This window comes from Aegilops tauschii, chromosome 1 (assembly GCF_002575655.3).
Source record: "Aegilops tauschii subsp. strangulata cultivar AL8/78 chromosome 1, Aet v6.0, whole genome shotgun sequence".
Lineage (NCBI taxonomy): Eukaryota > Viridiplantae > Streptophyta > Magnoliopsida > Poales > Poaceae > Aegilops > Aegilops tauschii.
The window spans coordinates 96,804,128-96,819,277 of NC_053035.3; the positions used below are offsets into that span (position 1 = coordinate 96,804,128).

Here is a 15,150-nt window from a genome sequence, read left to right on the forward strand (position 1 = left end):
TGCCCCAACCTTGTTTGTAAAGGTTCGGTCGCCGCCTTCAAGGGCACCAATAGTGGAATCACGGCATCTCGCATTGTGTGAGGGCGTGAGGAGAATACGGTGGCCCTAGTGGCTTCTTGGGGAGCATTGTGCCTCCACACCGCTCTAACGGAGACGTACTTCCCCTCAAAAGGAAGGAACTTCGATAACACATCCTCGTCCCCACCGGCTCCACTCTTGGTTATCTCTTACCTTTACTTGTGCGCGCTTATATTCTGTTGTATCCCTTCCTTGCGTGTGTGCTAGTTGTTGTTGCATCATATAGGTTGCCCACCTAGTTGCATATCTAGACAACCTACTTTGATGCAAAGTTTAAATTGGTAAAGAAAAGCTAAAAATTGTTAGTTGCCTATTCACCCCCCCCCTCTAGTCAACTATATCGATCCTTTCAGCAGGGAGTAATTTCACCGACCTGAATTCTGCGCTCATTTCCCTTCTACCGAAGAAAAGTGGTGCGTCAGAGCTCAGTCACTACAGACCCATCAGTCTGATTCATTCCATGGCCAAGCTAATCACCAAAGTGCTAGCGCTCAGGCTGTCCTCTGCTCTGAACGGATTTATCTCGCCGGCGCAAACGGCGTTTCAGAAAGGAAAATGCGTACACGACAGTTTTCAGTATGTGCAAGGTTGTGTCAGAATGCTTCATAGAGAAAAAAAGCAGGCCTTGCTCTTCAAACTCGACTTCGCTCGAGCATTTGATTCTGTATCCTGGACATACCTGATCGAACTGCTGCAGCGCATGGGTTTCTCGCAGCGTTGGAGAAACTGGGTCGCCCTGCTCCTCACCACTGCATCCTCTTCTTGTCTGCTGAACAGGTCGCTGGGGCCTAGCTTCTTTCACGCCTGCGGGCTCAGGCAGGGAGGCCCGCTCTCGGCACTGATGTTCATTTTTGCGATCGATTCGCTGTATCGTCTGCTGGACACGACCACAACAAGAGGGTTGATTGCGCCGCTGCCGGGGCACGGGGCAGGCATGCGGGTGAGCCTATATGCCGACGACGCAATTATCTTCGCCAACCCAATCAAAGAAGAGATCGCCCCCTTATTGGGGTTGCTGCACTCATTTGGAGAGGCGACGGGGCTGAAGCTGAACCAAGCAAAATCTTCAGTAATCCTGATGAAATGCGATGGCCAGCTGCTGGCAGAGGTCTTGCAAGGGTTTGGGGGATCGATCACTAGTTTCCCCACAACCTACCTGGGACTGCCACTATCCCCCAAGAGGCTGCGACTGGTGCAATTCCAATTCCTCATACATCGAGTGAAGTCATGTCTCGCGGGCTGGAAGGGTAAACTGATGTCGCTGGCAGGTCGACGTGTTCTGGTGCGGGCGGTGCTTTCAGCGCTGCCAACATTCGCCCTGACAGTGCTCAAGGTGCCAAAGAAGGTTCTAAAGGAGATCGACAAGGCACGACGTCGCTTCCTGTGGGCCCAAGACGAAGCACTGACCGGCGAAAAGTGCAAGGTGGCTTGGAAAGAGGTGTGCTCTCCAGTGAAGAAGGGCGGGTTGGGGATCCCAGACTTGCACCGGTTCGGTTCCGCTCTCTGGCTGCGTTGGCTCTAGGCATCCTGGTAGCAACCGACGCGGCCCTGGGCGGCCTTCCCCTTGCCATGCGACAAGGCAAAGAGGGAGCTGTTCACCAGAGCAACGATGATCACGATTGGTGATGGCCAAAGGATAGGGTTTTGGACGTGCCCTTGGCTTGATGGTACGCCTCTGAGTGTTGCTTTCCCGAGCCCGTTCAAGCACTCGCGGCACAAAAACCGATCGGTGGCCTCAGCACTAGACAACGACCAGTGGATCAGGGATCTCTGCCACGGAAACATGACACTCATCGCTGTCGATTTCTTGTGGCTCTGGCGGCGGCTCCAGCAAGCTGAGATCACCCTCGACGGTCAAGATGCTGATCAGCTCGCTTGGACTGCCGGAGGAGGCGCGGTGCACTCTTCCCGGGCAGCATACAACGTGTTTTTCAAGGACACGCCGAGCACGAGCCATAGCAACGTTGTCTAGAAATGTTGGGCGCCTGGGACTATGGCCTGGTTACTCCATAATAACAGGCTCTGGTGCAACGACAGGCTGCAGAGGAGGGGCTGGCCGAATGGATACTTCTACAGTTTATGTATGAGGAGCCTAGAATCCGCTCTGCAGCTGCCTACCCACAGCTCTCTATAGCACTGCCCGGAGATGATCAGGCGCACACCAACCGGCCAGAGACGAGGGATCAGAACCATGATGCTTTTGATTGCTTGGCACATCTGGAAGGAGCAGAACGCATGTGTCTTCAGAGGGAAACTGCCACAGACAGACGACGTAATCCAGGCTATAAAGCTCGACCTTGCACAATGGAGGCTTGTCGGAGGAACATGCTTAGAGACCCCGTTCGAGGACGCCTCTGCGCGATAGGCAGTTTCTGTGGGGTGGGCGTCGGGTGCCCCTCTTTCTTTTTTCGTTTCTCTTTGTAGCTTGCGCACTGCTCTTGTGCACCATGATCACTTGATCCTCCTTGTTTTCCCGTATGCTTTCTCCTAAATCAATGAAGCCGGCTCAAACCGGATCTTTCAAAAAAAACAATGACGACTAAATTGTTGTCTTGATTTCTTTTGCCAAACTTAGTTTGACCACTAACACATGTGTTTCTCTCTAAAGAAAACACATATGCGTTACACACGGCCTATAAAAACTGCATGCATGAATCATCTAAGGATTGATAAAATCGTGACTTGTACCTTACATGATATCATCTTCAATAAAAGGAAAATCTGATTTGGCAAAGTACACATGCATCAAAAATAGAATTTAATATTGACGAGTTGGGCCACATAACTTGTGTTTTACCCGATGAGTACTCCCTTTTTCGCGTAAATCTCTAATTCGGGTGTCCCAACAGCGATGCTGAGATGGAGACAATGTCACACGAGTGGAATAAGTCTCCTAGACCTATTATGTTTGCTTCAACGTTGGCAGCAGGTTTGCGGGGGCATTGGTCCCATGGATCTGATGCAGCCACATCTTTTGGATGTTGTGTTGGTGCCGATGGTGGCAGCTAGAAAATTGAGCCTAGTATTGAATATGGGCAAGCGTCAAGGTGGTGCAGGAGTGCCTCCTCTCTTCATCGAACCTCAGATGGATGTTATTCCTTCATGTTGGTGGTTTCGAAACATATCTTTAGTAACTTATTCATGGGGCACGTCCCAGTTGATGTCCTCCTCTCCTGGCGGGTTTATATTTGTGGTTTATGTATGATGCGTGTGTTATCCTATCCTATATGCCTAAGAGACACATCCCACTATCATATCATCTTGTGCAACTTATCAACATCAGCGACCCATCCACATGAGTGTCCAGTTGCCGGCTTACTTTTTATTTTGAGCGGATTCTTTCTAGTTCACTGCATGAAGTTTCCTTTGTGAATAAACTAGCAAGCACATGCAACCCATTACTCTAGCCTGCATGCATCCCGTTGTTACTTGCCCACCAAATCCATGACAGACAACACATGTAGGAAACTAATGAAAGCATACACGGCCAACGTTTTGTGCCGTCTGCTCTCCTTCCTATTCCAATGTCATGCATATCTCTTTCTCTTCATTGCATCTCATATTGTCCTTCATATATCCATAGGATGAATCCTTACCCATCCCAGTTCTCACAACGAAATGTTGGCTCTCTTTGCCCAACATGCACAAGCCATCACCTCGCATGGCTCCACCGCCAACGTCTCCTGCCCAGTAACATTGATGGAGCGGTGAGTTAGAAGGTTGAACCCGCCTAATTTGGTTTATCTGTATTTTCATTGTGAAGATCGAGGATTTGTAAGATTGGCTGCAACTGTTGCTGCTTTAAATCAAATGTGACATATATGTCCATTTTCCAAGTTTCTGACAAATAATTGTATATATTGACGTATGCATGAATGACTAACAAACATGCATGGATTAATGCATGCAAACTTTCTTGCCCTTGCATGCACAAAGTGTGTTGCCATGTATCCATGTCTAAAAATTAAGCTAGCTTCCTGCTCTCACACACAACACGGATCTAACCAGGTGATAGTTTTTTCCTGTTGCAATTTTACCAGCTAATAGCTTGATACTAACAGTTTGTCTAGATCTACCTGGCATGTACCCATGTTATGTTACTCATATTGTATCAGTGGGTTCTGGAGTTATGCCAGAACAAGACCAGTCTAATCTTATTCCTGGAAACTATGTTCGGCACCTTAGGGGATTGCTAATCCAATATTTATTGATTTTGTTGTATGCAACTACATATGACCTAAAGGCTGAAACGGTGTACTGTTTTTATACTCATATTGTACTATATTTTTTGTACAATGCATAACATAACAATTTTCTTATTCTAATGTATCAGGTGCATACTTCCATGGATTATTAAGGGGTATGTTTTTATTTTCCTGGTTGACTTGCAACTAGAGGCTGGTAACTCTACACTCACCCTTTATGTATCCTCAATTGCCGTACTAGATTTTTTGTCGTTGTTACCATGCAACATTGTTTGGCTAAAGTTTCTACATTGGAGCCTCTTAAGTCATTCACTTAAAAGGTGTGTAATCCTGATGATATATGTTTGCTATCTTTCCTTGGAGCTGTAATTTTGTGTATTCCACGTATGCTATTGATACTTGTGCTTAGGTAGTTTCTACTTGCTACAATTGGAAACTATGTTGTTTTATGTACTCAACCCGAGGCAAGTAGAAAACAATTCAACATGAATTTTGAGGTCCTAATGTTAATATTGAGACCCCCGTTTTCGCCCATATACCGCCCTCTTCTATAGATTGCATCTGCTTATGATTTTCTTATGCATCATAGCTACTTTCTAAATTTTCCAACGCGGTGCGTGGGGTACCTTCTACTCCATCCGTTCACAAAAATAAGATGTTTTGAATATTTTAATATGAACTATATAAAGACTGAAATGGGTGAACAAGCACATAAAAAAGTGTCTACATACATCTGATTCAGACAAAAATTAGAACACATTATATTTGTAAACGGTGGGAGCAGACGAGCAGTATATAACTAAGTACGTGATCCCACTAATATATTTATCTCACACATGCAACCATGCATGGGAAAAGGCTCACCACAACATGTAATTATGCATGAAAAAATGCACAAATGTTATAATTGTGCTATGGCACTTATATTCAGTAATTATTCAATAATTATACAATAATAATATGTATTTTAGCCCTAGTTTGTACATCATTAATCTAAATATTCATGCCCATATAACCAAATCTTATTGAAATATGTTGCAAACATTTCTACAGCAACACGTGGGGTAGCATCTAGTTATTGAAGAGCCTGGTGTAGTCTTTGCACTCGCTCCTTTATCGTGACAGTTCGTCTGAGGGTGCGGTCGACGATGTTTTTCTTATTTGGCTAAAGAAGATGGAGTTAAAAGACTTTGAGAACTACAATGTTTTTCTTATTTCTTATTTGAGTCCGTATTCCTTGACATTTGTCAGGTATAATGAAATGCGAGTGATGTTTTCTCTAAAAAATATTTCATGCTATGTTATAAAACCTTGCTTAGTGTCGAGACAACCATGGTACTCCGTAGCATTTTTTTTCATACTATGCATCATCATGTTTGAAGGTACTTCGTACCTTTGTATAGCATTATTTTCGAAGGTAGCCTCAAGCGAAGTATTGCTTATATTTTGCTCTCAATAGATTTAGTGATTAGCTGGACAATATACATCTTGGTTTATGAAAGTAACATTCTACCTATTTAACCATACAACTTTGTTTATTAACTTTTGAAATGTGCCTTTTGCTATCTTTACAACCGCATTTTCGCACAATAAATTGTTAACACGGCTTGCAATTTTGTGCCTTATAGAGTTGTTCGGCTCTCGAGTCTCAATCACTACAAGATGCTAGGTGTTACCATCACAATCGACCTTGCTATCATGCTAATCACCAACCGCTAATGACACTTTGGTGCATAACATAAAACATAGCCGGCCATCCTCTTTCCAAGATGCACATATCATTATCATACAAAAAATTACTTGACCAAGCAAAGAAAAGTAAATTTATTTCTCTTGCTTGCCAAATGGAAAAAATCTCCTTTTTTAAACTGCACAAAACTCCATTTCCGAGCCACCTCTTCCCTCTCCTTTTAACACTCTCTCCCCCATCGGCTACTCGAAAAAAAAAGAACGGAGAGAGAAAAGGAAATAAAAAAGCGAAGGAGGGCTGCCAGGTAGCCAGCCAGCTTCCCCTCTCCTCTCTTCCCCCAATTCGCCCTCAAATCCGCCGCCCCGCATTTCCCGAGCCCCCCCGCAGATCTGGGACCCGACCCTGCCGGATCGCCGCGCCGCCGCGGGACTCGCGCGATCGGATCCTGCCGCACCCAGTCGCCAAGTTGGCGCCGCAGCGGAGGTCGCAGCGCCTCGCCGGCGGCGGCGCGGGGTCCGCCGCCGCCGCCGCGGGTGCCGGAGGGGCGTCCGCGCAGGCCGCCGACATGGGGGACTCGAGCGACGCCGTCATGGCGCGGTGGCTGCAGTCCGCGGGGCTGCAGCACCTCGCGGCCTCGTCGACGGGCCCCGCCGGGGACCAGCGCGGCGCCGGCGTTGGGGGCCTTGGAGGCGGCGCCGGAGGAGCGGGCATGCTGCCGAGTTTGCTCATGCAGGTGAGGTTTCTCGGTCGAAATGTTTGATCTAACCTAGTTCTTCGGTTGCCGGATTGGGAAGACGCCGTCTGGTGCGTTCCAGTGTTGTATCGTGTCTTCCCGATTGTATGTAGAAATTGATCGACCGAACCTTGTGATTCAGGGGCTGCGCCAAATAGATTGGATTGACTTGGTTTCTGGTAGAATTTATTGGCTACTGGCTTGTGATATCTTAAGCTGCATTATCCGATCAGTGCAGTAAGAGTATACCCGCGAAAGGCCATGGTTTGCAAGATCGATACGCTGGGAATGGTACTCACCAAGTTCCATCTGTTTGATGGAGGGCCATCATGTAGCTGGGGAGGGAGTGTGGATTGATTCAGGGGCAAACTGGCGTGGACCCAATAATAAAGGGAGCTAGCATCTCTTACTAATTATTATACTGGATAGGCGCATCAGCTTACTTCATTTCCAATAGTCTATGGATTTGTAGTGCTTGAAGTTTACACAAATTTGATGTAGAGGTGTGCATAGTTGAAATGGGCTATTATTTTTTTGTTTCTTGATGATGGTCACATGTCATAAGCTGGCATACATCTCTTACCTAGTGCCTTTGAAGTTCATGCTCATTGGTAGAATAATCTGAGAAAAGTTGTTCATACACAATTGTTGAATTGTTGTCTGATGTTGGTTGGATGAGGAACTGCAGTTTCTTTCTTCTCGAATTCAGATTGTAGATGCCATCTTTTGCACTGACCTAACTGGATTATGTCCTTCTCGGACTTCCATTTGACCCGTGTGGTAGTTTAGGTTCCTAGGGAGCTAAGCTAAACATGAAGGACATATGTTTCATTTTTATGCAGATGGATGCCAAATTTAAATTAGGAAGTTAACATTGAGCCTGATCAGTTTTTTTTAAATGGCCTGACCTTGGCATCAATTTATAGTTATTAGTCATGTGCGATGAAATCTTCTTTTTTCAACTACAGCAGTTTGCTTCAAGTTTTGCATGCCACGAGGACTTTACTAATTATAGTTTTCCTATAGTTTTACAGATAGGGAAATGGGTATTATTTTTTTGTTCTTGATGATGGTCACATTCCATAAGCTGGCATACATGTCTTACCTGGTGCCTTTGAAGTTCATGTTCCTATAGGTAGAATAATCTGAGAGAAGTTGGTCACACACAATTGTTGAATTGTTGTCTGAGGAACTGCAGTTTCTTTTGTCTCGAATTTAGATTGTAGATGCCATCTTTTGCACTGACCTAACTGGATTATGTCCTTCTCGGACTTTCATTTGACCCGTGCGGTAGTTTAGGTTCCTAGGGGGCTAAGCTAAACATGAAGGACATATGTTTCGTTTTTATGCAGATGGATGCCAAATTTAAATTAGGAAGTTAACTTTGGGCCTGATCAGTTTTCTTTAAATGCCCTGACCCTGGCATCAATCGTTGTTAGTCATGCGCGATGAAATCTTCTTTTTTCAACTACAACAGTTTGCTTCAAGTATTGCATGCCACGAGGACTTTACTAATTATAGTTTTCCTATTGATAGCCTTCACCAATGCAAAATGCTGTCAACATGTGCGATTGCAAACCTTACATTTTGTTATTTGGTAGGGCTATGGACCACAGTCAGTTGAAGAGAAACAAAGGCTGTATATGCTGCTGAGAAACTTGAATTTTAACGGAGAATCTTTGCCTGCATCAGTCTCTGAGCCCTATACACCAACTGCTCAGAAATTTGGCAGTGGGACTTCCGCAGAGGGTCTGTATTCACCTGAACTTAGAGGTGAACTTGGAGCTGGTCTTCTGGATCTCCATGCTATGGATGACACTGGACTTCTTTCTGAGGTATGTCTCCAAGTCTTGTCTGCAAAGTGCCCGTTTTCTATCTTAGTTAACCGTTTGCTATCTTAGTTAACATCCGTGAGTTAATGGCAGTCCGTACTTTATGTTGATTCATGGTTTGGAAATGTCTTCATGCAGTCCATTTCAGCTTACTGTGTTTCCTTCTTACAGGATGTAGATTCAGAACCATTTGAGCCTTCACCCTTTATGCCAAAGGAAATTGATGATGATGAGGATGATATGATAACAGGAAGCCAGCTAGGTCCAGCTGATAACTATAATGCAGTGACGAGTGAAAAGGAGATCAGTACTAGAGAAAATAATGTAGCGAAGATCAAAGTTGTGGTATGATAATCTCTTTAGGTTGTTGTTTGTGACTTGTCAACACTAAACAGATATACCTGACTTAGTTGAACAACAAATTCAGGTAAGAAAGAGGCCCCTGAACAGAAAAGAGTTATCTCGAAAGGAAGATGATGCTGTAGCTGTGCATGATTCATCTTCTTTGACAGTTTATGAACCTAAGCTGAAGGTATGCACTGTTTGTCTTCAGGACGTTTTATTATGCCTGCATTATTATTACTTCTATTTTTATTTAACCTTTAATAGTTTACTCTATAAAAATCAATTTATTTTACTTTTTGAATGTCTGTAACGCATTAGATAGCTGGCATATGAACACAAGAGGGATTAGCATGCTCATGTAAATGTCCATATCCTACTCATTTGGTGGAGATCCTATTTCACCTTTTTATTTGAATCTGAAAGTGCCAACTGATAACCCTTCTTCATAACCACTACAGCATAGCTACCAGATAGTTGTGTTGCTTCCCAATGATGCTAGCATGCATTTGTGATAACATCACCTGTTTGTTCTTTGAAATGGCCAGGTAAAGTTAAGTTTGTTTCAGTTATGTCACAAGTTCTACTGTAATAGTGACTTAACTTGCATGTTGGATGTACTCTACTGCTTCAAAGTGGCAAATTCTTCAGAAAAATGGAATTGAACCCACATTCCAGATTCAGGGTGCTTAAATATGGTTATTCAGAAGATAATTGTAATAAAATATCACAATTAACTGAACTCCTATTAGTTCCTGTTTATCTGCTGTGTTTATATTTGTTTCTGCAAAGTAGTGTTTAATTCCTTGTTGGGATGGCCATAAATTAACATGACTATAAACTGCCAAGAATTGAAGTGCTCCTGGTGATTGTTTTCATGGTCTTCCTTTTATGTACATTAACATATTATTTCTACTGGAAGGTCGACTTGACAGCTTATGTGGAGCAGCATGAATTTTGTTTTGACGCTGTCCTGGATGAGGATGTTTCTAACGACGAGGTATTACTTTTTCTCTTGTTTGAGTGCCATCTTGTAGTATAATTATTCTCAAAAAAATTCTTTCTATGGCATTAAAAACTGCATATTATATAAATTGCTTCATCAAGTTCAGTTTTTGCTTCTATTGTTTTGAACTTGGGACAGAACTAGTAATTGGTGGCAAGTTAGCTTGACACATGGGGGTTTCTTGAACACATGATGGTTTGGCAGTTGTTGAAGAAAAACAGACGGTATTTGAAAATTCGCGTGGGGCAGCTGCCGAGGCTGCCCCACCCTCAGTACACCCCTGAACTTGGGTATATGAGGAAAGTGCTGCGATCCTGTCAGCAGCCTGCGAGTATGAATTACCCTGTCATTTATAACTAAGACATTGGATTATTTTTTTGCCGAGGGAATGTAAGATATGGCCAAAGCAGCCTTTATATTAGAGACTGCTCAATCCCCATATTCGATTGCTGAAGTAGCAACATGACTGTTGACACAAGTTTGTTAGCCTATATGCCCATACGGCCATACCTCTCTTTGCTCAGTTGCTCTTCAATGTGTCAGCTTGATTCCCAAGTATTGTTCTCTAACTCTGCTCAAATCACATGCTCACCAACCAATGTGTCTTGACTGTACAACATTCTGTTCCTGCCCATCATCATTATTTGTGTGCCTTGGCCCGCCACGCTAGTGCTTGCATGCCCACTTGTATGGCAGCTGCAGCTCTGCTTGAATTATTTTGAGCAAATTTGTTCAGAGCATGGTTGATCACTGTGTTACTCCGCTACTCTGCAGTTATGCTTCATCATCCATCCAACTTCGGAATGGCAATTAGCTGGTGCTAAATTTGGACTACCAATTTCCAGTTTACATAGTTGTACCATCATTTTTCTACACAATGCTATTCTTTTTCTCCATCATAGTGAATGTGGTGTACACTACATTTTCAGTAAATTGATTTGCCTTTTGAATTCTCTGGACAGGTGTATCGTGAGACAGTGGAACGCATTATACCAATAATATTCCAGAGAACAAAAGCAACATGTTTTGCTTATGGACAAACAGGTTGAGCAATAGTGTTTTTTGCCGAAAGCTATACATACATATTGTATTTCTTTAAGCACAAAGAGTCATGGTTTCTGTGATTTCAATAGTGTGTAAAGTATTGTTTCTCTTCCAAACGCTATTTTTTTTGTCAATTTTCAGTAGGCTCATGCAAAAGAGCACAGTTCTTGTGCAAATAATTGTAGTATTGAACTGGGGATCCCAAACTTCTGAAATAGTTCACTGTCTACTATTTTCCCTTTGGTTGACTTCTGTATTGTAGCTCTGATGTGATTAACTGAAAGGAAACTAAACACTTTTCTTTAGCTGTCTAGATTGTGTACTAGCTCCCCTTGTGATGTTCTTAATCATTCCGGTTCATGAGCAGGTAGTGGGAAGACATACACAATGCAACCTTTGCCTCTGAGAGCTGCTCAAGACATGATTCGTCTTTTGCAACAACCTGTCTACCGGAATCAAAATTTTAAGCTGTGGCTCAGCTACTTCGAGATATACGGTGGGAAACTCTATGATCTTCTATCAGACAGAAGGTTGGTTGTTGTACACTTGCCTATTGCCTTTTTCTTTCCCGGGGCTGGTAATGGATGCATGCACATACTAACATTAAGCATTTCATTGATAAATCCATATTTGGGAATGCTTAGTCAAAATGTTGGGTAGTCTTTTTTTTTAAGTTGCATTTGTTGTGTTCTATATTTGTTTGCTACTTCTGAAATAATGTCAGTGCCTTTTGGTTTAAAAATTGAATCTCAGAGCCACATTTCTGTTTGAAGTTTGGAACATTTATCATATGAGATTTACTGCTGCTCTGTGGACATCTAGCCTGGACTTGGATTTTGTGATCGGGACAATACTTTTGAAGGATTTAGTTAAACTGAAAATTCTCATCATTTTTTCTTTTGTAGACACTTACTGATGAGGGAGGATGGCAAGAAACAAGTTTGCATAGTCGGTCTGCAGGAATTTGAGGTTTCTGATGTCCAGGTTGTGAGGGAATATATTGAGAGGGGAAATGCAGCAAGGAGCACAGGGTCTACAGGGGCCAATGAAGAGTCATCGAGGTCACATGCCATTCTGCAACTGGCTGTGAAGAAGCATATTATAGTAACTGAAACTAGGAGACAAAGGGACAGGGATGCCAATGAAGCTAAAAACACAAAGGCAGTGGGAAAAATATCTTTTATTGATCTTGCTGGAAGCGAACGTGGCGCTGATACAACAGATAATGATAGGCAGACAAGGTGTTATTTTTGCCCCCAGATTCATTTGCCTATTATATTTCCAAACATTAACCTGGTACAGTTAAAAAATTTATTGACATGTATCTGTTATTATCATATCAGAATTGAAGGTGCAGAGATAAACAAGAGCCTCCTTGCTCTGAAGGAATGCATCCGGGCCCTTGACAATGATCAGATACACATTCCTTTCAGAGGAAGCAAGCTCACAGAGGTTCTCCGTGACTCATTTGTTGGCAACTCTAGGACAGTGATGATTTCTTGCATTTCTCCCAATGCAGGTTCATGTGAACACACGTTAAATACGTTGAGATATGCCGATAGGTAATAGCATGAAACATACTTCATAAAGTCCAATTCACATGTGGTAAATCATCATTTTAGACTGCTTCTGGCTATTAATTCAGTAAATTTGCTGATCAATTGACAGGGTTAAAAGTCTTTCAAAGGGTGGCAACACAAGAAAGGAGCAGTCTACTGCACCAACTATTCCTTCCATGAGGGAATCTTCATCTGCTCCATCCTATCCTTTATCTGTTGAGGCTGATGAAGTACCCAACCAGATCCAGGAGAAGAGACCTGTCGATATATCTAGGAGAGGCGCTGAAAATTTTACCTCCAACTCTTCGATGGAGCCTGACAGGAATAACTTTAGTATGATCCCAAGTTATTCTAATAGAGGAAAAGAGGAAAATGGTGCATCTGGTTTGAATGATAGAGAGAGGGTTGATTTTAGTTCTGTCCGAACTGTTTACAACAGTAAAGCACAGTTAATTCAGAATTCAGCAAATGCACAAGAGGATGAAAAGGTTACCAGAGTCTCACCTCCCAGGAGGAAGGTCATAAGGGAAGACAAATCTGAAAAGCAGAACTACATGAAAAAGGATAGTGGAATCGAGGCAAGTCGGCCTGGATACAAGGTGCAGCAGGTAAGACAGTTGCAACAGCAGCAACGACCAACATCTGCTTCAGCTTCTCAGGTTTCGTCAAGGCAATCTGAAAAAGAAAGTTCATGCGATGATGTGGAGATAGATGCCATTCTCGAGGTAAACAATATTTTGCTGGTATTTCTGTCTTATTTATCCTGAATGGAACTTGTGGTGTAAATCTTTATTTTGTCTATTAGGAAGAGGAGGCCCTCATTGCAGCTCACAGGAAGGAAATCGAGAATACAATGGAGATCGTGCGTGAAGTAAGTTCCAGTTCATGTGCTGAGTAATTTTCTGTAATTGTTTAATTCATGCTCTTTCTTTTGGGTTTCATCTCCATAAGAGTGGCTGAGTTTTTACGTTGGCTTGCCAAGCCTATCACAACCTTCCTCCTTTACCCGGGCTTGGGACCGGCTATGTTGAGACAACATAGGCGGAGTTTCACCTCTAGCCTACCCCAACTTGTTTGGGACTAAAGGCTTTGTTGTTGTTGTTGTTTGTTTGTTTGTTTAATTCATGCTCTTTAGATCCGTGCTAAATTATTTTGTCCATGGTACTGAGGTTCCTACCATCTTATGATGTAAGGATACATACATTAATGTACTCCTATGATAAAGATGGTGCCATATCTAGCACTTACAATTCCAATCATTCTAGAGAGAACTAGTTTTATTAGCTCTAATCTTAGCCCCTCATCGGAAAAGAAAAGAAACTTGAGTAGTCCTGTAGGGGTTTAAAAAATTATTAAACTTTACAATCTTAGTGGCATACCTTGTAATCAGTACTCACCTGCTTACGATCACCATGGTTTGATCGGAACTTCTGAAGTTGAAAGTAGGTTGTCTTCTTGATCCTCTGACAGTCGTTTAATGTTTGAGAACTTCTGTTATCTTTAATCATGCTCGGACAGTATTAAGTGTGTTAGCATGCTGATAGTAGCCGTTCTGTCTGCAAATAACCGTTTCAAGACTTGTGCCAGTACTTTCTCTTTGTGTACATGAAACTTACCCATTTCATTCAGTTCAGTGTTGGTGCTCCCTTCTTACACCATTAGTCACTTAGGATATATTACTCGGATACTAAGTCCTCGTGCTATAAACTAAGTGCACATTATTATTTTTTCTCAGGAGATGAACCTTTTGGCAGAAGTTGACCAACCAGGCAGCCTTATTGACGACTATGTGACACAATTGAGCTTTCTTCTGTCACGCAAGGCTGCAGGCTTGGTCAGCCTCCAAGCACGCCTTTCAAGGTTTCAACAGCGCCTCAAAGAGCAGGAGATCCTTAGCCGTAAGAAATCATCCAGATAGCTGGTCATCGCTCATTGACTCCGGCCTTTTGCCTGCTCAGTAAATTTACAGGAGCTTGACCGCATTTCTTGAGATGTTTCTCTTCTGTGGTCTCCTGTAATGTTGGACCTGAGCAAGGAGCTAAAAGAAGACATCGCATTGGCTCAGGACTGGGTGAGTTGACTGGTTGATGCCATTTCGTACTCGGTTGTCAGGTTTGATCACCAGTTTGCGAGTAGTCCTTCTCACAGTTTGGCTGCACGGGCTTGTTTTTTTTCCGGCAGATGCATGGCTTGCCCTCAATGCCGTTTTCCTTTGTATGAGGAGACATCCGACGTAACTGTTTGCAGATATGGATGGGTTGATTTTTGGCAGCGGCTACTGTACTATTGTGGACACAGATACATTATTGTTGTATTCTTTACTGATATTGTTTTCGTCAACAAATGAAAATGTGTGTTTGTGTGTGTGGCAAAGGACTTGAAAGTTTTCTCCCCATTGTGCCCAGTGAAAATTTCAGACAGGTATGATTATGAATGGTTTATGACTAGTGATCTGCGAAGTGTGCACAACTGAATTTCAGTTGTCATTTGTGTTCTTGTGAGAGTTAGCGCATCACAAAATATTGCTCTTGTATCTGGCTTTGTACATTAGATCTGCAAGCCTCTCATCTCATTTCCTATGACTTTCATATTGCTATGTTTTCCTACCTTATGAACCAAAGGAGGCCTAGAATACTAGAGGCTCCCTTACTGAAAATGTCA

At 43.0% G+C, this 15,150-nt stretch overlaps 1 protein-coding gene across 2 annotated transcripts; it reads left to right on the plus strand.

The window, feature by feature from the left end:
- Positions 1-6,226: 6,226 nt before the first annotated feature.
- On the plus strand, positions 6,227-14,862 carry LOC109733779 (kinesin-like protein KIN-13A). Of its 2 annotated transcripts, XR_002225704.3 has the most exons (13): positions 6,227-6,706; positions 8,308-8,541; positions 8,710-8,883; positions 8,966-9,070; positions 9,803-9,880; positions 10,849-10,930; positions 11,298-11,460; positions 11,836-12,171; positions 12,274-12,492; positions 12,599-13,214; positions 13,295-13,360; positions 14,225-14,560; positions 14,671-14,862. XR_002225704.3 is itself a non-coding variant. In XM_020292990.3 (12 exons), the coding sequence occupies exons 1-12, from the start codon at positions 6,539-6,541 to the stop codon at positions 14,405-14,407; spliced, it is 2,424 nt and encodes an 807-aa protein (XP_020148579.1). In that variant the 5' UTR covers positions 6,227-6,538; the 3' UTR covers positions 14,408-14,862. The 2 variants fall into 2 exon arrangements, 1 of the variants encoding a protein (XP_020148579.1); XM_020292990.3 differs by having other exon boundaries at positions 14,225-14,862.
- The last annotated feature ends 288 nt before the right edge of the window (positions 14,863-15,150 follow it).

What these genes read in the sequence shown, in the direction of transcription:
- LOC109733779 (XM_020292990.3), top strand. Translation starts at nt 6,539, where the DNA reads ATGGGGGACTCGAGCGACGCCGTCATGGCGCGGTGGCTGCAGTCCGCG. An exon ending in TTTTGCTTATGGACAAACAG is followed by an intron (nt 10,931 to 11,297) that starts GTTGAGCAATAG and finishes GTTCATGAGCAG; the next exon opens with GTAGTGGGAAGACATACACA. An exon ending in GATCTTCTATCAGACAGAAG is followed by an intron (nt 11,461 to 11,835) that starts GTTGGTTGTTGT and finishes TTTCTTTTGTAG; the next exon opens with ACACTTACTGATGAGGGAGG.